The sequence below is a fragment of the Manis pentadactyla genome, chromosome 7 (assembly GCF_030020395.1).
Source record: "Manis pentadactyla isolate mManPen7 chromosome 7, mManPen7.hap1, whole genome shotgun sequence".
Taxonomy (NCBI): Eukaryota; Metazoa; Chordata; class Mammalia; order Pholidota; family Manidae; genus Manis; species Manis pentadactyla.
In genome coordinates this window covers 104,626,712-104,648,277 of record NC_080025.1, presented here as the reverse complement: position 1 = coordinate 104,648,277, position 21,566 = coordinate 104,626,712, and the positions used below count along the sequence as shown (strand labels likewise).

General features: G+C 37.7%; 1 protein-coding gene across 7 annotated transcripts in view; it reads left to right on the top strand.

The window, feature by feature from the left end:
• PDE1C (phosphodiesterase 1C) overlaps positions 1-21,566 on the top strand; it is a 479,464-nt gene that overhangs the window by 380,662 nt on the left and 77,236 nt on the right. For all 7 annotated transcript variants that reach the window (XM_036897373.2, XM_036897377.2, XM_036897376.2 and 4 more), the window contains 4 exons: positions 4,361-4,461; positions 7,260-7,388; positions 11,875-11,976; positions 12,532-12,652. In XM_036897373.2, the coding sequence (XP_036753268.2) occupies positions 4,361-4,461; positions 7,260-7,388; positions 11,875-11,976; positions 12,532-12,652 (453 nt within the window). The remainder of the gene's footprint in view (positions 1-4,360; positions 4,462-7,259; positions 7,389-11,874; positions 11,977-12,531; positions 12,653-21,566) is intronic.

The following is a 21,566-nucleotide window of genomic DNA, read 5'->3' as shown; positions in this document are numbered from 1 at the left end:
ACTTGGAGGCCTAAAAGATGCTTGAATCCTTTCAGAATCATTATGCTCATTTCTGAGAAGAAATCCTTGAACAGAATTAGACTGAAGGGTTTTTGGTTGAATAGATGGGAATTGAACTCTGAGTTTCAGTCTGCTTTTGATTTAAGTCAAAAGATTCCAATCTCCAAAGCTATCCCTGGATCCCCTTTACCGCTTTTGTAGCACAAGTTGCCATTAATTTTCCTTTGGCTTCTGTTTTTAGAAGGGAGTAGCTGAGTAAATTGCTCTTCTGATCATATATGACATCATCATACAAGGGAAACACTAAGGACATCTAAATGGCATCTTGGCTAAAGAATGCTAAGTAATTTTACTAAGGTTTATGGTCAGCACAATTTTGGCCTCCCTGACTGTTGCCCTCTGCTGTCACACTTGTTAATAGTTACAGTAGAGGGCAAAAGGGTCTTTGCAGATACAAGGAAGGTTGCTAATCAGAGGACCTTAAACTAGGGAGATGATCCTGGATTCTCCAGGTGGACCCAGTGCAATCACCGTAGCCCTCAAAAGTCAAAAGGTGTGGGAGAAGAAGTGTGAGAAGGGCTTGGCCAGACATTGCTAGCTCGAAAAGGGAGGGAGCCGTGGGGAAGCACGAGAAGGAAGTGAATTCTGCCAATGATGCGAATGCTCCTGGAAGCAGAGTTTTCCACAGAGCTCCCAGAAAGGAGTGCGGCCTCGCCCACACCTTGATTTCAGCCTCGTGAGGGCCTCACCAGTTAATCCCCACACTGTGCTGACTTCTGACCTATGGAACTGTATACCAGTTGATGAGAGGTGTTCTTTAAGCCTTAAGTTTGTGGTAATTTGTTCAGGCAGCAATGGAAAACTAATATGGGGTGGAAACAGATTGCTAAGGAAACTCATTCATGCACCAAAGCCACAGCTTTCTCATGCAGCCCTACATGGTTTTGCCCAGGTCCTTTTCCTTCTGGTTTCCCAGCCCCTCCTCTGTCCACACACACACACACACACACACACACACACACACACACACACACACACACGGCTTGCTCTTCTGAGTCACACACAGCAAAATTCAAAGTCTGCCATTACCGGTTGTCAAGGCATCCCTGTCATTGAATTAATTGTGACATTTTTATTTTGTGCACAGGGAAATATTGATAGGATCTGTGGCTTGTACCTTGTCACAGTTTGATAAATCTGGAATAAAATTCACATGGGACTTACATGTCTGTCTTCTTATGGGTCATAAAACCTTCTCGGTTCACAGTAATTAACTCAGAAAAGGCAAGGAAATCTGAACTGTATTAAGATATGAAACCCAATCCCTCAAAATAGCTTTCCCACCTTCTCTGTTTCTATTAACGATGTCATCTAATGCCACCCACTGTTTTTTCATTTTTGTTTTTTTTGCCACTCAGGCTAGGAAAGCTGGGGTCATGTTTAATTCATCTTTCTCCTTGACTGCAATCTCTTCTTGCCACCAACACCGCCCCGCATTCACTGATTTGCTAAGTCATGTAGATTCTACCTCCATACCATCTCTATGGCCTATAAGTACTTCAAATCCAAAAGTACTGCTCTTATTTCTCCCTCTCAGATGCACGTAACCATATTTCTCTCTTGCACATAAGCTTCATTGCCTATTGAATCCAGTTTGTGTTCTACACCTGGTTTTTAATGCTTGACGTCACAGGACCCTAATCAGCCCTAATTCCTACTCCAGTAAAGGGAATCATTTCCTCCCTTGTGATGAAACAACTTTCGCTGCTAGAACTTGATAATTTGTTCATTCTTCTGAAAATCCCCACTTCCATTTCTTGCTGTGTCCAGTCTTCAAGGCCCATCCTAAATGTCCCTCCTCTGTGAAGCTGTTTCTCATCCTTTCTTTTTCTTTTGCCAGATACCATCTCTTCTTTCTTCTTATCCCCAAATAGCAAAACTGATTCTAAGCATCCACAGAATTTGTTGATAAGCCAAGGTGTTAAAATGAGTTTTAAAGGCTGTATGATTTTATTTTTTGTTGTATGCTTGTGTAATCATTTGTTGGTTTTGCTTCATTAAAACATATGGTCTTAGTATTATCCTGTTAGTAGATAGGGTAAGGGGGGATGTTATAGTGGCATTTGTAACACGAAAACTGTGATTATGTAGTTACTGCGACACCTTCTGCTGGCTGGGCTGATGCTCTGTAATTCACATTTGTCTAGATGGTACACTGTCTCCCATTCCTAATCTTCTTTTAAAATGTCAGATTAACTTTGTGTGAGCTCAGAGAAAGAGGTATATGTTGGGGAATGGGTAGAGGGAGTCAGGACAGATGAATGGGGGCAGCGTTTTGGGGGGAGAAAAGACAGACATTACCAAAATGAAAACAACAGACGTAAGGAAAATATCAAGACTATAGGTAATATAATATGTAATTTTATGAAAAATTGAGTAAGCAAAGGAACAATGACCCAAAGGAAATAGGACTTGAAGATTCTGAGTTGGGACTCTGGTGTGTGGCTTGTGACATGACTAGCTGTGTGTGTGACATTGGGTAAATTATTGAACCTTGGCTAACTAGTTTCCTTTTCGATCCAATGGGACACCCAGTATTTACCGTTATGGAGTTGTGGGTACTGCATTGTATCTATATGTAAAGCACCTAGAATAGTGCCCGACACAAAGTGAGCCCCCGTGCGCAGCCCTGTTCAGGAAGCCCACTGCTGCTTTCAGGTTAGATTTTGCAGCTCCAGTTTACTTGCAGTTTTTATTTGTCTTAATTTTCAGCTTCATGTTGTTGATTTTGCATCTGTTTTCTCTTTGCATCTCTCTGTTTCTAGTAAATACAGTTTATATTTATATTATCAAAGATGCCAAAAAGTTTCCTGACATCTCATGCTGGATTCTGCTAGAAATCATTTTCGGGAGGATAGTTATTTTTTCCCCTTAGTTATCTCTCTACTCATTGTTTTTGTACTATGAAATTTTTTTTTCATGGGTTGTATATAGTTTGTTTATTTTCTCCTTAGCTATCCTCAAAGAAGGCAATAATTCTCAGGAAATGTCTTAGATGAAGATTAACATTAGTTAACTAAAAAAAAAAAAGTGGGAATTATGAAAATTTGTTCATTTTTAATCATTTTGTGTTAACTTAAATCAGATGAATATGTTTCTTCACTAATCTTTCAGACAACTGGCTCTTTTCTGAATTCTTCCATTTGGGGTACTCATATTTGTCTCACATTAACCTGGCCTCTATATAAGATTTCTAGTTCCATTTCTTCAAAGGGAAATGGAAATTAAAGAAATTCATGAAGCATGCTGAGTGGAGAATCCCTCTAAATTTTTGCAATTGTTTACTGTTGTTTCACAGTCGTCACACCTGTTTTCACAACATTCCTTTTAGTGACTGTCCAAAGCATCGAACTTAGGTTCTTTAGATATGACAACTCCACTTTTGTGCCCATATGTTATTGGTTTATGTCATATTTAATTACGTAATTATAATAACAAGTACAACTTGTCACAACAAGGTTTGGAATTAACCACCCTGAAACTTGTATCAACTCAGCTAGTAACAACAGTGAGCAGAGGGTGGGCTGCCGGTCAGAGATGTGCTGTCATGTGGGCACTGGGCAGTGTGGTTTATGGAGTGGTGGGAAGCATCAGTGAATCCACAGGGCTATTGAAATGGAAGTCAGGTAAGGCAGCTTCCCATACAGCAGTGGTTCTCCAATATGAGTGTGCCTCAGAATTACCTGGATAGCTTGGTAAAACATATACTGTTGGTACAACGCAGTCTCTGGCTCAATGGGTTGGAGTGGGATTTGCATTTCTCTCAAACTTCCAGCTGATGCTACCTCTGCTGAACCAGGGAACACACTTTGAGAACCATTGAAGTACCACCGATTTTGGTTGTATGGATGGATGTTACAGGGCTCTTAAAATATCAGCATGCATAAGGCAAAAGGCTCAGTGTTATGTTTTCATCTGCCTACCTACCCATCTTCCAATGGATAGACATGAGCTTTTCTGTTACTCTTAGTTCTTGGTATTGTACTGAATCAAAAAAAAATAAAGAAAGGATGAATGAGGGCTTTTAAAGTTTTCATGTTTATTGTTCTTTGCTTCTGTGAAAAAAATAAAATGACTAGTTAGCTTTTTCAACCTTGCTGGGCATGCTCTTTCAAATCACGCCTCTTCCAGTGTCCTTACAGGAAAAAAAGGCATTTCTGTCTGTTAGAAAACATGTGCTTGGTGATAGCTTGCCAGCTGCAGGGTGGAAAGGCAGCAATGTGGGTGTGTTGTCAGCAAGCTGAAGACTTTGTCTGAGAAAAAGACAGATTATCTGATTGCTCTGTAATCTCCCTTTCAGAACTGGCTGACGGAGCTGGAGATCTTTGCTATAATCTTCTCAGCTGCCATCCATGACTATGAGCACACCGGAACCACCAACAACTTCCACATTCAGACCCGGTAAGGATGTGGAGATGTTTAGAGAAAAGGCAAAGGGGGGCCGGATCAGAGTTCTAGAAGTCAGGTGTTCGTCCCCTTTCTCATGCCTGCTCTGATTTGCATTTCTGAAAAAATGAACCATCAAGAAGAGACCAGCTTAGATCAAGACTTAAGAGTTTACAAAGTTATCTGCTCCTAATTCTCCCATTTTATTCATATTGAATATGGATATCCCTTTCTTCTCTGTTCTAATGCTGTTCGTTTATGTAAGTACTCTGCATACTCTATTTCTTTTATTGAAGTATAGCTGATACACAGTGTTAATTGGTTTCAGGTATACAACACGGTGATTTGACAATTCTATACATTACAAAATGCTCACCATGATAAATGTAGTTACCATCACCAGGGAGTACTATTGACTATATTCCCAATGCTGTACTTTTTGTCCCTGTGACTTATTTATTTTATAATTGGAAGTCTGTACCTCTCTATCCCCTTCACCTGTTTGCCCATCCCCCCTCCTCTCTGGCAACCACCAGTATGTGATTTCACATCTATGTGGAATCTAAAAAAATAAAACAAACAAACAAACAAAACAGAAATGCTCCACCTGTTTCTAATAGGTGGTGGAACAGTTTACATAAAGGAGCAGTTTCCATGTAGACTAAATCAATGAGGATGGATAAGACTTGGAGTATTTCTGTTGACAAGAACAATAACAGAGCTTTCTTACCCTCTAATCTCTGGGGTGTGGTGGTGCTCTTCTCATCCTCCCTGATTTCATCTCTGTTCTGCTCAGTGCGTTTATAGTTCCCTGGCTCGGTGTGGGGAGCGAGGTTGTCTTGTGGGCCACCTTCACCACGGGCAACCTCTGTGGCCTCTGTGATGAACCAGTACCTGCAAACCTCTGCGGGGTCTATTAAACATGGATCTGAGTGCCCACCTCTGAACCTCTGGCCTGTATCAATTTTGGTATTTTTTTTTTTTACCAAGCTACGTATTTATCCTTAGGATTCCTCTCAGCACAGAATTCCGGGCAAGCAGGACTGGCCAGTTGTCATTTCCATTTAGATGAAACCTTATCTGCCCTCCCCCAGTCTAAGAACTTACCTTCTTTTAAGACAATGATATGGAACTGCAGTGACCCTGACACTAGGGCTAACTTGGCCTTGAGGTAGGAATTAAAAGAAACTAGACTTTGGGGAGACATGGTAAGGCAAAGACAGAGAAGATACAGCAAGGGGTGAGAATCTAACACCAAATAAATACTTGCTGATTTCACTTAAAAAAGCAGGTGTACACTCCAGATAGGTTTGTGTTCACTAAATCCATCTACATGTATTTAATGAACCCAACACCTAACTATGGGGTACACAAAGGAGACGGTACTGCCGGATCTCTGTTTCAGAACGGGAATTTCAATAGAATGGCAGAGGACAAAAGGACTTCAGCCACTTGCTTCATTTTCTACCTCCTGCCTCCTCACCGAAAACAGTCTCAGCTGCTGGGAAGCACCCTTTCATAATTCTGTTGCAGGGTCTTTAGATAAAGGGAATTTCACAGAACAGCTCTGTTTAGTGGGTATCTGCAAGTGGAACCTTTGCTTTGAGGACAGAGACTGCGGTGAATAGCACCTGCTGAAGGAAGGGAGGTGGGTGGAAAAATTGTACATGGATCTTGGCTGGAGACCAGCATCAAAACCAGTCACAACCCTGGGGAGAAATGGCTTAATTACAGGAGTTGGAAAATAGCTTAATATCACAAAATATACAGCAGTTGGCGCTCTACTTACTTAACAGATATAAGATTAGATCTTTCACCTCAGGATTTGCATGTTTTGTGTTACCCCCCTAGGAGTGGGAAAATTCCAGTGGGTCAGTTATGCTTGGTTCAGAGTGAAATGAAAGCATTGGCCTTCTGTAACAGAACTTGATCCAAAGCATCTTGTGTGATCCCAATTCAGAAAACTAAGTCTATGACCAGGTTCTTTGTCCTTTGATGGTATATTAAGGTTATTACTTTAAAGGTATGGTTGATAGGTCTCCAAGTTTGGCCAGTGACAATCTTGGGGAGCAGTGGTCCAATTGTCAGAATACCTCAACTTCATCCCAATCCAAATTTAGCCACTGTAGGGCTCTGTGAAGTCCCTTTATATCCCTGGGACTCAGCCTCCTTGGTGAGAAAACAGCTGTAATATAATAATCTAAGTTTCATTAAATTAAAGATTTTGAAATAGTGTACAGGTCTGTGTTTTGGTGGACTGGTCTTTGAGAAAGTGACTAACAATTTTCAGGTAATCCTTACATTGCTCACTTGCACTTGTTCACATATGGCTTCTGCATGGCAAAATTTTGAGATCGAGCCACCACCAGAGGAACTTGCAAACTGAACCTACCAGGTGGTATGTGTTCAGAGAATTACAACTAAAATAAGTAAACAAATTCTTCCATTGAAAAAATAAAAATAAAATAATAAAGTCATTCTGGCAAATGTAAGGAAGTTTTTATTTGACCCACATTTAAAAAAAAACACTTTTGCAGATTGGGATCTGGTTATAAAATAGTTTTCAGAGTTCTCAGGTTGGAAATCATGTATTTCACACCCACATATCATACACCACATATAAAAATACCATACATACAACTACTGATAATTTGTAGTGTTGGTTTTAGCTTATTGGTTGATATAAATGACATGGGGTCAAAGATAATGGCTAAACATAGGAAAAAGAGAAGGTGCATTCTTGCTTGAGAGAGTTACCTGAAAAACCTCCACTGTTTAACATCCCAAATTATTTTGCTTGGCTTTCTCTTCAGGTCTGACCCAGCTATTCTGTACAATGATAGGTCTGTTTTGGAAAATCATCACTTAAGTGCAACTTATCGCCTTCTGCAAGAGGATGAGGAAATGAATATTTTGATCAACCTCTCAAAGGATGACTGGAGGTAAGGATGAGACAAGAGAGAGGTTTGGAGACCAAGAAAGAAACTGAGAGGAGAGACAAATTACACTTCTTTTGGAGAAATAATACCCTATCTGAAATGTTTATTGCTATCTGTGTCTCTCTCCATCCGCATTCCACCCTCCCTCTCCTTCTTTTATTTCTCTCTCTCTGTCTCTCTTTTCTTGACACAAATATTCAAATATGTTGTAGGCACTTTGGAAATATTTGCTGTTTGTTGCCTTAGAAACTTATGTTGCTCTTATCTTAGCCTCTTAAATCTGAGTTGTATCACTTAACAAGTTGTTTTTGACTTTATAGGTGATTTGAACTTCTTAAAAAAATCTTCCAAAATTTGCAAAGGAGATTATTCTGACACTTAAAAAAAAGTCATGGGCACCTATTTCTGTTGCTTCAGTGACACTGTGTGCCTTTGAGTTCAGGCACACCCGAGTTTGAATGTGGAAACAGTTATTAGCTGTGTGACATTTAGGAAGTGACTTAGCCCCTTCACACCTTTTTAAAATTTAATTTCTAGAAAATAGATAATACTGTGTACCCTGTGATTTGGTTAGGATTATAATAAATGATATAATTAGCATGCTTTGTGACATATGTAGCAACTCCTGCAAATCACTGTAGCTGTAAATGTAGGTCAAAGTGTTTCAAAGCTTATAGACAAAATCATTTAAATCCTTACAAAATGCTGAATCTACAGTGATGAAAATAGTACTCATGTTTCAATTAGATGATCAACCATTTCCTGAGTATCTCTATTCTAGCCATTTTGCAAGAATTCAGGGAAGTAAGTCATACTGAACAATAACTCAGAAATGGAGTTTTAGTAATAGTTGGCTGTTAGTTTCTAATGCAGCTCTCATTTATTAAAATATAAAGGAATGTTTGGCTTGAATTTGTTTTGGAAAAAGCAGATTCAGCCAGCACCTGAAAAATGCAGAGCCTTTCAGTTAGTCAGTGCATATCTTCTGGAGAAAAGGAACCCTCTCTCCAATTTAAAGTTGGTAAAAGTATAAAGAAGATTTGCATATGGTAGAGAACAGCCTCATGCATGTTCAGGTACATCCTGATTTGCAAGGATTTGTATGAGGTCTTTAGATAGCATATATTCCTGCTATTAAGACAATCTAATAAAGTGCTCCAAAGGTGGTATAATTGCCTTTTTTTTTTTTGATCCTGGGGAAAAAAAGTTGGGTAGAAGCATCCTAGATTCCCATGCAGTTAAAGAAAGTTTGGCAAGGCTGTCAGGAAATCATTGAGCCAAAGTCAGCCATCAGAGGACTCCCACATCTCTCAAGAAGGGGTGCCTTCAGCCATTGGCTGGAAGTAACCCATGAAGCATGGCCCTGGAGGAAAAATGGCCATAATTTTCAGAATGCAGTAGCTAAGGCCCGTGGCCAAATAATTTCTGTAGTTGGTAACCTGTGAGGTACATTCTTACGGTCACTACCCACTAGTAATCAAAATACCATATTAAATTGCTACATAATACTCCATCTATGAAGCCCTATAATTACTTTTATTTTGAGTGTGTTTGTGTATTTTAGTTATAAAGAATCCTACAATGAACATCTTCTAAACATTTTTTTTTCATGTGTAGAATTAATGGATCAAAGAGTATTGTTTCAAGGTTCTTGATGAACTTTGTCAAATTGCTTTCAGATAAGGCACAGATATTGCTAGACTAGGGGATTTGTGGGGACATGGGAATTATGTTTTGATGGGCATAATTGCCTCTTAACATATTTTCAAAGCATAGATATTCCACCTCTATTGCCTATTTTTGTTAAGGCTTTTCTACTATCTAACTATAAGTTTGTCAAAAATTTAGCTATATTATTTGTGTTTCCACTGTACTGTGATGTTAAGCCTTATTTACTCGTCAATCTACTACGCTGTTAGTGAGGTTGGCTTAGGTAGCATCTAAACCTAGTCACTGGAACACACCAGATTATATCGTTCACACTGGAATGCACTAATATTCACCAGTGTAACCATCCTAATGGTTTATCATTAACTCTGCATTCTTATTGGTGGGTATTTGTGAAGTACTAGTTGTGAACAATTTGAATATCACCTCTGATCAAAACAAGTTGTAATATTGAGTGATTAAGCAAAAATAGGTGAATTGAGAATTTTAAAAAAGTCAAACTAGTCACTTGAAAAAATATGAGTTAGTGAAATCTGTTTATGTGCTGTTCTTATGTTTTCCTTATTGAGTACTGTATTATCTCAAAGAGAGTGAAATGTAATTGAATGAAAATCATGGTGTATCACAGGCATATGATGTCCTCATTCAGTGGAAACCTCTTTATAATTTTAGTCTCTAGTGCCATGCTTTTTGTTACTCCTATTTTGGGGGAGTCTATAGGTAAAGAAAAAATTGTACTTGATGACTTTTAAAATTTAAGTTACATAGAATTAGTGTTCTACTGTATTTTCATTAAAGAACAGTTTTAAAAACAGTTTTATTATTTTATCATATTTTATTACCATTTAGATACATTGCCCCAAGACAATGGTATTATCTCATAAGTAAACTATTAACATTATTTAGTACTCTAAGGAAAACCCATTAACTCAAAGGTAACATATGGTTAGTATCCTATGTCTTTCTAGGAAAGCAAAAGTAGTACCTGATAGATTCCGTTTGGGTGTATAGTGCATCAGACATTTCCTTTAAATTGTGTGCTTTTCAGCAGTATCTTCTTCCCCAGGGTTTGCACTCATTTAAGTTTGCCCCTAGCATTTAGACATGATATCTTTTTTTTTATTATTAAGGTATAATTGATATACAATCTTATGAAGGTTTCATACGAGCAACATTGTGGTTGCTACATTCCCCCCTATTATCAAGTCCCTACCATATACCCCATTATAGTCACTGTCCATCAGCATAGTAAGATACTATAGAGTCATTGCTTGTCTTCTCTGTGCTATACTGCCTTCCCTGTATGACACATATTTCTTACATCAGATTTGTTTTGTATCCAGAATATAAAAGTACTTTTATAACTCAAAAAAAGACAAACAACCCAATTTTAAAAAGGAAAGTTTGAAACAGAGATTTTCCTTAAAAAAAGAGGATTACAAAGGGTCTATAAATATATGAAGGGTACCTGACATCATTAGTCATAAAAGAATACAAATCAAAAGTATAATTAAATACCATTATTCATCCCTTATAATCGCTGAAATTAAAGACTGATGGTAGTAAAAGTAGACAAAGATATAGAAAAACTGGAACTTTCATACACTGAGAGTCAAAAATGTAGTGATACAACCACTTTGAAAAATCCTTGGCAGTTTCTTATAAAATTAAACACTGAGAGCTGTCTGATAAGCCAGACATTCTACTCTTAGATATTTGCCCAAGAGAAGTGAAAACATATCCACACAGATTTGTGTATGAATACTCATAGCAGCTTTATTCATAATTGCTCAAAACTAGAATCTAGTAACCCAATGTCCATCAGCTGGTGAATGGATAAATAGTGGGATACTTGTACAATGAAAACCCACTTAGCAATAAAAAAAAAGGGCTATTGGTAAATCACTGGATGGATGAATTACAAATCATTATGCTGATAAAGGAAGCAAGAAACAAAAGAACACATTTTGTATGTGTACATACATGGGTACATATGTGCATATATATCTATTGTCTAGTCTAATATATATGTATAACACATATGTACATGTATATACATGCACCACACACACATCTGCTTTGTGTTTATGTGTATTTATTTGTATATATAGTGTGTATATATACACACACATACATATATATAAAACTAGTAAATACAAATGATCTAGAGACATATAAAGATCAAAATTTGCCTGTGGCCTGTGGACAGAGGGAGGGGTGACTTGCAAAGGGGTGAGAGGGTGATGGAAATGTTAGGTATGATTATAGTGGTGTTTTTGAAAGCTTATTCAACTGTTTAAACTCACTGGATTCTACAGTTTTTCTGGAAGCAGTTTCTTCTTTGTAAATTCCACTTAGTAAAGTTGTTAGAGAAGGTAGAAAGATCAGTGTTTGGCAGGGTATCAGGGAAAGGACAAGAGGAATGAAGAGGTGAAGCCTGGGGGACCTTACGGTGTTAAAACCTACAACCCAAAATGCAATATGGATGATCAGTCAACCTCCTAGGGTGATTTTCAAATGAATTTTTTCTTGAAACTTTGAATTCAGTTAAAGAATGAATGCTTTACCACACTATCACTTTCTCTGGAATTTTTCCTGTGAGTTAATTCTCCAAATGGTGTGTACATTCCATATAACATCCTCCTAACAAATGATTTAGTTAATCCTTAACCTTCATTTATTCCTCATAAAAAAGCCCACCTAAAAGGCCCAAGTTAGATTAGAAATGTCACAACTATTTAACTGATTTTGACTAGAAGTGGCAAAACATAAATGAATTTTTACTTTCCATTTTTTCTTTCTCCCTGGGTGTCCCTGAAAGAGAGTTTCGGACCTTGGTAATTGAGATGGTGATGGCCACAGATATGTCCTGTCATTTCCAACAAATCAAAGCCATGAAGACTGCTCTGCAGCAGCCAGAAGCGTGAGTGGACCTGTGCCTTCATGTGTTTGTATAAGTGTTTGAACTGGTACTTGTCCATGTCAGAGAACTTTATTGCATGGTCTTATGAAAGGGGCACGTTCCGAGGAGAGAGCATGAGAATTGTACACATCAAAGATCGGTTCTCATCAGGGTTTTGAAATAAATAATAGGGCTGGTAACGATTTGCCCCAATTAGAATTTAAAATATTTCCCTGTGGGAATCTAAGTTGTCAAAGATCCACTCAATGCAGAGGCCAATGCAGAGGCAACAAATAAAACTCAGTGAGGGACTCTTGGATCCTTATTGTCTCTTTGAATGATGCAGTTCATTCCAGAAATAATTTTGAGTCAATTTTTGAGGTGTCCACCTCAATAAACAGGAAGACCTATCAATGAATATCCCAGCTGTGGGATGCAATGACACTTTCTCCCCAGTTCAGCTGAAGCAGGGTTTGGATGGGAGAATGGAAGCGATTAAAAAACTGATAATTTCTTAACTCTTATTGAGGTTCTGAAAGGGTGGTCATGGTATGTTTGGGTCCTTTGGGTTTGCAGAATTGAGAAGCCCAAAGCACTGTCCCTGATGTTGCACACAGCAGACATTAGCCATCCGGCAAAAGCGTGGGAGCTCCATCACCGCTGGACTATGTCACTGCTAGAGGAGTTCTTCAGACAGGTACTTGGTTGTGCTATCTTTCGGGGTTTTCATCCCTGGATATTTTCTGGATTTTATATTTCCATAGTGCTATGATAAAGATTAATGAGATTAAAATAATTTTATTTGGGGAAGGAGGGTTCTCCACCTTTTTTTTTGGCTTCCTGGTTATGTTCCTGGTTTGAATCTTACCCAGATTCTGCTTCTCAGAACATGATGGTGTTTCTATTCTATGCATTTATGTTTGGAAAAAAAGCATTTTTTTTTTTTGGCAGTCTTTTGTCAAACTGTCATCTGGTTACTTTCCTTGTGATTTTTTTTTTTTAATGAGTTGGCCAAATGATGGTTGCCTTGGCATCATACTGAGGGATTAAGATGTTAATATTCAACTCATATTTCTGTTACAATCATCTGTATACCCACCATCATCATGAGTTACTTCTTTTGAGCAGATAAGCCATGATGTCAAATTCCACAGTCAGGTGTGGCCATTCAGGGTCAGGAAATCACTAGAAGCCACTGTTCCAATTATATTTAAACTTAAGTACATCCTGAGACACAGGGTTGTGTTTTCTACAAAAATAACCAGAGTTTTGAGTGGGTATACAGTGCTTTAAAATTAAGGACAAAAAGGTACGCAGAAATAGAAAAATAGAAAGGCACATCAGTGTGTACCATTCAGACCCGTGTCTTTTCAAGAAGAGTTTCCATTAAAATATCACCTTGAAGACATGAGGTCCTGAAGTTGAAGGCAAGAAGACATGTAGGTTGTGGGACTTAAATTACAGTTAAGTCAAGTTAATACAGTTAACACTATTTAGTTGAAGAGAGAGGTTCATATCAGGGAAACGCAAATCAAAGCTGCAGTGAGAAGTCAGCTCACACCAGTCAGGATGCTAATATCAACAAGAGAACAAATAACAAGAGTTGGTGAGGATGTGGAGAAAAGGGAACATTCATATGCTGCTAGTGGGATTGCAAACTGGTGCAGCCACTGTGGAAAGCAGTATGGAGGTTTCTCAAAAAAGTAATAATAGAATACCATATGACCTGGCAATTCCATCTCTGAGAATCTAATCTGAAGAAAACAAAATCATGAATTGGAAAAGATATATGCACCCCTATGTTTTTGGGAGCATTGTTTACAATAGCCAAGATATGGAAGCAACCGAGTGTCCATTGATAAATGAATGGATAAAGAAGATGTGGTACACATACACAATGGAATGTTTTTCAGCTGTGAAAGAGAAAGAAATCTTGCCATTTGTAACAATATGGATAGGCCTAGAAGGTATTTTGCTAAGTAAAAAAAGTTAGAGAAAGATGAGTACCATATGGTGTCACTTATATGTGGAATCTGAAAAACACAAATAAGTGAACAAACCAGCAAAACAGAAATAGACTCATAAACAGAGAAGAAGAGAGGTTCCCACAGAGTCAGAGTCCACTGGGAATCCAGAAAACACTACTTACTAATAGTGGTCTCAGCTTTGTCCTCTAAAGTAACAACAAGTACACTATTTTACTGGTTACTCAGAATTTTGGAAGCAAATTACTCCTGTGATCACTCTTATTCTTATAATTCTAGTTTAAATGAAGGTATCTATGTGGGTGTGTTTTTTCTTCTGAAGTATACCCACCATCAGTAATGAGGTGGGACTAGAGTTAAACATATTAAACAACATCCAGTTAGAATCTTTATTCCAACTCATTCGTGGCCCAGGACTAATCAAATCACTCTTCTAGTTCCCAATGGCCTTATCTGTGATTTCTTTGTTGAGGGGTTGAGGAGTACTTAAAGGGAAGTTGGCCTAGAAGTTTTCTTCAGCTCGTTCTAGCGTTTAATATTCTACATTTCCTGTATGTATTTGCACCCCTGAGCTGTTATATGATTACACCAGCAGGCACCCTCTTTAGCCCATGGCTATCTCCCCTTGCAGAGTCATCAGTTGGTCCCACTATTTCAAGAATAGTTCTCAAGTGGAATCCAGTGGTGTGAGAGGAGCCAGAGCTGTACAGCTGTAGCCCTGCCATGCATACCAAAATGATTCTGCAAATTCATCCTTTACCAAGGGTTATTTTTTAAACCATTTTTCCAAAGGCTACTTGAGAGGATTTTCTCCAAATATTAACTCCCCTTACCACATGCATTCTTTGTTAAGTGCTTGTATAATAACACCCCCTACAACTAGGAGTATTTCTTCTGTAGTCAAAGGTAGAGTATAGCTAACTCATAGAAGCTGGAATGATACCTTTTTTAATTTTGAAAAAGGGAATATGAGAAATTACATAACTATGTGAACATATTTTCTAGTCTTGGAAATCTTGTTTGCATACACATATTCTTTAATTGAACGAAAATGTGCTTTAAATGATGTGAAAATAGCCATATTGAATTTCTTGCCTATTGGAAATGAAATGTTAGTTCATTGGACTGAAACTATTTTTTAGTAATTATGATTCAGTAAATTATTTTTATTGACTTAATATTTTAACCCAGATGTCATAAGCCATTGTAAATAACCCATGTAGGAGAAATATTGCCTCAGCCCTTAACTATAGATTTTAAACTGGACAGTTCAAACGGGAAATCTCAATGGGACAACAGAATCTCTGAAAAAATTACATTTGGAAGTTGGGTTATATTTCAAAATAAGGGCATAGCTTCAGTGCTGTTAGACCAGACCTTCCATGCTTTGCTAAAAGAGTAAGTTACATTTTCAGTTTTATAACCATATTTTACAAAATCCAAGCCACTGCCTCAGGGTACTTTTCAATTAAATACAGACTTTAAAGAAACATAAGTGTGCTTCCTTGGTAAATATATATAAAAGCCTTCAGGTTCATTTCTTTGTATTGTTGTATACTTTTATGTTTTGCCAACTTCTGCACTTCTTTTAATTTCTTCTGTGTCTGTGGTTCCGTCCCCATTTTTATTTCTCATTTCTTATGTTAGTGTTCTTTCCCTTTCTTCTCTATGAAACTGCTAATTATTTGATCATTTTGTCTCCTTTTTATTTTATGATGTCTTAATTGGTGTTTTCATTTATTAATTCATTTCTTCTTCTTGAGATTATTTTGTCCCTTTGCTAATAACTCCCTGAGTTGGATGATCAATTCGTTTATTTTCATTGTATTTTAATATTAGAAAATATAAGGCTTGGAATTTGTCTTTTTCTTTTCATGACTCTCATAGGTTCTGATAAGCATATCACAATCATTCTTTTCTAAATATTCTGTAATTTCAGTTTAGATTTTTCATTTACCCAAGAGTTGTTTCAGATAAAGGTAGGTTCCTTTGCTTTCTGGTTTTGTAATTAATTTGTGCTTGTTGAAATTTGATCAAGGAATTTTTCACTGGATTTTATTGTGAAATTCATTTGTCACCTACTATAGAGTTGGAATTTTTGTAAATGGTCATGGTTCTTGAAAAGCAGGTTTAATTCCTACTTGCAAGATATAGAATTCAAAGAATACTAGGTGTGTCTCCCTTATTATGTCATTTAGTATGTTATATATCATTTTTAAAAATTTGATCTATACTGAGCTACAGGTATTTCTATTAGTTTCTCTTTCTGTGTAGTGTGATTTTTGCTTCATGAATGTTGATTCTATGTTACTTGCTTCTTGGATATTCATAACTGTTAGCCCTTCCTAGCTTCCTGTAGCCTTTATCACTAAAGCCTGCTTCTTTGTCTCATCTAATGCCTTTATCTAGAATTTAAATTCATCTCATTTTAAGCACATGACCCCTGTCTTTGCAAAACTTTTTACTTTTTAAACTTTCAGAGACACTTTGTTGTCTTTTAAACACTGTATACAATTGAACTTCTTTTATGAGCCAGTCTTCTATTCTTCTCTTTTATTATTTGAAACCAGCCACATTAACATCCATTAAAATGACAAGAGCGTTTGGTTTTAGGTTCCATCATATTTTTTATTATGTGTTCTGTTTTTATGGCTTTTTAAAAAATAGTTTAGAATATTGGCCCCGTCATGTGATTTGTTACATATTTATTGCTTCTGATGACTTGGAACTTTTATGTTACATTTTTAGTTCTGGTGGCTAACTTGATAATGAAAACTTAACTTCCTCTATTTATTTATGTAGTATCTGTTGCCCCTCTGATATAAAAGTTAGTAAAATCCTTCCATTTGCCACTTCCCTAACACCTGATTTTAGGTGATTTTATCAACTTGCTTAATTCTTGTAGTTTGTACCTTTATTATTTAAATATAGGTCTATTCCTTTATATATCAGGTTTAAATGATGTACTTTACCTGTCTATAGCAGATAGGAAAGCCAGTGTTTATTCATTACCTCCCAACATCTTTCTCCATTTTCCTTCCGTAACATAATGAATTCCCTGTCATAAATGTGTTGGCTATGTTAGTTCTAAATTGTCTTGGTTTTCTAAATGAGCGTTCTATCTCATGTACAATATATTGTTTACAAATAACATACTCAAAACAATATGACTCAGAAAGGTGGAAAACGAGTCTGGCAGAGGCATAGTTCTGGTTGTTGTCTTTGTTCATCTCAGTGCTGGCCTTTTTGGCCATGGGTGATTCATTCAGCTATCACTTGGCCAAAGTTGTTCCTCAAGTGGTTCTTCTACAAGTGCTAATAAAACCACATTTTGGGGCACTTGCTAATTGTTCTATTGCTGTTATACTTGTGTCACAGTTTTCTTGGTTAAGAGTTATTTTGTATCAAACTTTCTTCCCTGAGGTCTTGTTTAGATTTCACTCACATGTCTTCTGCCTGTGAACGTTGATATGGAACATTGGAGACTGTGCTAGAATTACTTCCATATCTAGGTGATAAGTCTTTTTGCTTGTGTGCCCTAAGGATTATTTCTTTACCTTTGAAGCCCTGTGAATGACATCACCAGGATATATTTCAAGAATGATTGTTCTATAGTAGCTTTTCTTCAAACCTGGCAGGTTCTTTTCCTCCATGGGTTCAAGTGATATTAATTAAATAAGATTTCCAGTGATTTCCTTTCCATTTCTTTAGTTCTCTTCTTTAGGGAAAGCAATGATTTGTATGTTGCCTATCATTTCTCTTCTTTAACTCTTTGGTTCAGTGGTACTTGTTTGGCCTGCTCCTTTCATCGATGACCTCCATGCTCCTTCCTGGGCTGTCATCAAGAACAGCTGTCCTTTGTGCTGCTTCTAATGCAATCCTCATTTATGTAATGGTTCTGTTTTCTTTCTCTGATTCTTCCCTGAGCTCTGCTAGCGTTTGTTTCCCGGAGCCCTTGTGCTTGATGATTGCAAGATTTTCTTTCCACTTGTAGCAATATGTTTGGTCATCACTTGGTGGCACTGTTTTTTCTGATGAGTGTTCCCTACCTGTTACTGAAAACATTTTTTCTGTTCCGATATTTTTTTTCTTTTTCACTTGAGGTAACTTTTCACAAGATTTTTCCTTGGTAGTGGTGGTAATGCTGCATCTTCCTTCTCCTCCTCCCTCCCCTCCTGCACTCCCCCCACTTCCTCTTCCATCTTCTTCTTCTTCATTTTATTACTATTAGTTACTGCCTTTGAGTGAAATGCACTATTTTTCAACCAACTATTTGTAGAAGATATGTGCCAGGGAGAAACTGGAGCGGCAGTACTCTAAACCAGCAGGGATTCTCCACAGTGTTATTATGAGGCTTTGTAAGTGTGTGTGTGTCTGTGTGTGTGTCTGTGTGTGTGTCTGTTAGCCTTTCTTTCTTTCCATCCAGCAGTGGGCAGCAGTTGTAGAGCTGCTCACAGTTTGCTCTCTATCACCCACGTATCCTTTTGCCATGCCTGTACGTTTCCTCATTCAATTTCTCCTTCTCTGCTGTTCCTTGTGGGCCAAACTGGGTCCAGGGTAGCTCCTCACACCAGCACATGCTGCCTCGTCCGTTTTCCCATGTTATAGATGGTGGATTTTTTCCTATCTGAGTAAGCTTTGGAGAACTATATTCTTTAAGCTTTATCTGAGATTTGCAGCCATGGGCCTCTCTGGGGATCTTACCTCACCTCTCTCTGGTATTTGTAGCATTTGGCAGCCATTCCTCATATAGTTTTGATTTGAGATTACAGTTTCTCTTAGTATTTACGTGTGTGTTTCTGTTTCTTGTTCTCCTGTTTTGAGAGGATAATTTCTGAGAAGAAAGGTCAGGGTTTCTTTAACATCATTCTATGTTGACAGATAGTAACTGCACTAGATGGGGATGAGGACTTAATAATAGGGGTAACTGTTGAACCACTATGTTGTACATTTGAAATCAATATAAGATTATATATCAATGATACTTAAATAAATATAAATTTAAAAAAGAAAGGGCAGAGATATCTTTACTATCTTAAATGCAAAATCACAATATTCTCTTATACCTCATATTTGTAACTTCTCCTGGAAGAATGTACATTGCTATAATTTGTTTGACTTTATGCTTTTGTTGCTTCTCCAAATACTTTTTCTTCACTCTATGTGAAAAGACTCATTTGAGATGTCATCTTAAGTTCTTTCAAATCTCTTGCATTGAGAGATGCCATCTGCCCTGTGAATTTCCAATGTAGAAATAACCTTTGTTTCTCTTACTTGGTTTGCTGCTGTAACAAACAAACTCCAAAATGTATAGCAGCACACATCAAATGGAAGTGTATTATCCACTCATGCTGTACAGGACAAGTGTTTCTCGATTGGCATGTGGTTTGTAATAAGCAGTGATTTTAGACCCAGACTCTCCCATCACCATGGCTTCCATGTAGCTTGTATATATCAAGCCAACAGAAGAGGGAAGAACCTGGAGAGGTGGGATGGAAGATTTTTAGAGGCCAGAACCGTGGTGGAAGTATATCCCCTCTCCTCTTATTTTCTTATTTAGCAATAACTGGCAGAGACTCTGGGAAATGTAGTTTAGCTGTGTGGACCGGAAATGGAGGAGGAGAAGGAATTGGGTTTTGTGAACAGCTAATTGTTGCTCCAGCTTGCCTATCAGAAATGTCCAAGTGGCCAAAGGAACCTGTTTCTAACCAAATTCTTCTTTTCACTCATTCAACAAGTATGTATTATATTCCATTTACAGATTGATTACATGACTTCATTAGTCGGTTATCTTAACCCCTATCATAGGAATGATAGTTACTTTTTGCACTGGTCTGGAAGAAAAAAATGTCTTAGTTGAAAAAAATCCTCTGTGTCAGCTGAGACATTTGCCCTTTTTTGAAAACATTGACCTTTTTAGTAAAGAGGAAAGTAGATTAATAATTCCGCAAGGGCCACTAGTTATAGAGTCACACAATATTGTATCAGTCAAGTTGGATTCACCTGTAGAAGTGCATTCTTCCATATTACTTTTCACATATTTTTTTCCAAGTCATAAATGTATGTGTCCTCCAAAGAGAGTTAAATGACCACAATATAAAAATAAGCTTTTAATAATTGAATATACTCAGCTCAATTAAATCTGGAAGATGTAAGTGATGTGTAGATGTGGGTAGGTGCAAGTGTATGGGATGAGAAGTTGTTGAATATGACACACATTTTCAGTAATAAAATCCAAATCAGTGTTACATCTTAATGGCCAAGTGGTTAGTGTTCACCCATCTCTTCTTCTAACCACCCCCATTAAAATGTGCTAATAAAACAACTTGTATTCCTGCACCATAGAGAATAAGAGTGGGCTTTGTTTTAGCTGAGCTATCCCCTAACCCATCTCTGCAACTATAATTTACTTGTGTTATTAATACTGTTCCTTCTTTTCCTATTGCCCAAGTGGAAATAGCTCAGGGGCAGACTATTTTTATCATGCCACTTGAGAGATAGAGTAGCCCTCGGCAAGGCATACTTGGAAACAAAAGAGCCATTCTGTCCCGTGGAATGTCTATACAGGAAAGGGCGCAGAAGGAACTGAGCCACTTCAGGACTGTTCCTGAGACCCTTGGATGTCCCCAGCACCTATTGTAACCACACTGTTTAGCTTCCTCAGACGCCCATTCCTTTTCCTTCCCTTCAATAGATGTTAAATGTGCGTGTGAACTAGCATCCTTTCTCTTTGGTAACATGCCTTAGGAAGAAAAAGCACCTTTTGAATTAGGAGATTGCTATTACTCTTTATTTACTGTTAGTTTATTGGTGATATTTATTATGATCAGAATGTATTATATGTAACAAATTCACTGAATGGTTCTCAAATTGTGGCTTGAATATTAGAGATGTTTATCAGGAAACAATAATAGTTCTTTTTGTTTATTTAAATACATTTTCTTATTTAATCTTCATCATAATATGATGAGGTAGGGATTATAATCCGATATTTTGTAGATTGTAAAACTGAAATGTAGAGGGGGGAAATGAACTGAACTCTCTATGATCACACTGCTAGTGGGGGAAAGGCCAGACTCAAGCCCAAGTCAGTAGGCATTGACCTGAGCAGTTTCTATCCCAGTAAAATGAGCCAGAGCAGCTTCGCTATAATCAGGGTGACATGAGTTTCCCTTTTTTCTGGGTGTGTGACTGAAGTGAAGTATTGAGCTTCTGGCTCACGTTTTTAAAAATCATCTCCATCATTATTCAGACTTTCCATAGCACTTATTTATTATAGTGATACTTTTTGGTGAGATTTAGCATGTATTGGCCAGAGAATCATGTTTTATTACTGTCTGACTTGATAAACACAAGCAATGGTTCACACTGACTCATTTCTCCATCCATTTTCCATTGTGGACTGGGCCCTGTGGTTAAGACCCCAGAAACACTTGCTCTAGTTGTGTATGGCATTAGGTAGCACTAGGAGAAAAACCCAAATTGGTCCAGTTTGAATTTGGGTCTTGGACATTGTCCACAGCTGGCAGGAGTTCATGGCTCAAGAAAGGCCACAGGGCGCCCAGGACAACACAAGAATGCACAGGAATTCTGACTGCAGTGTTGGCTCTAGGCCACAGGATGCAT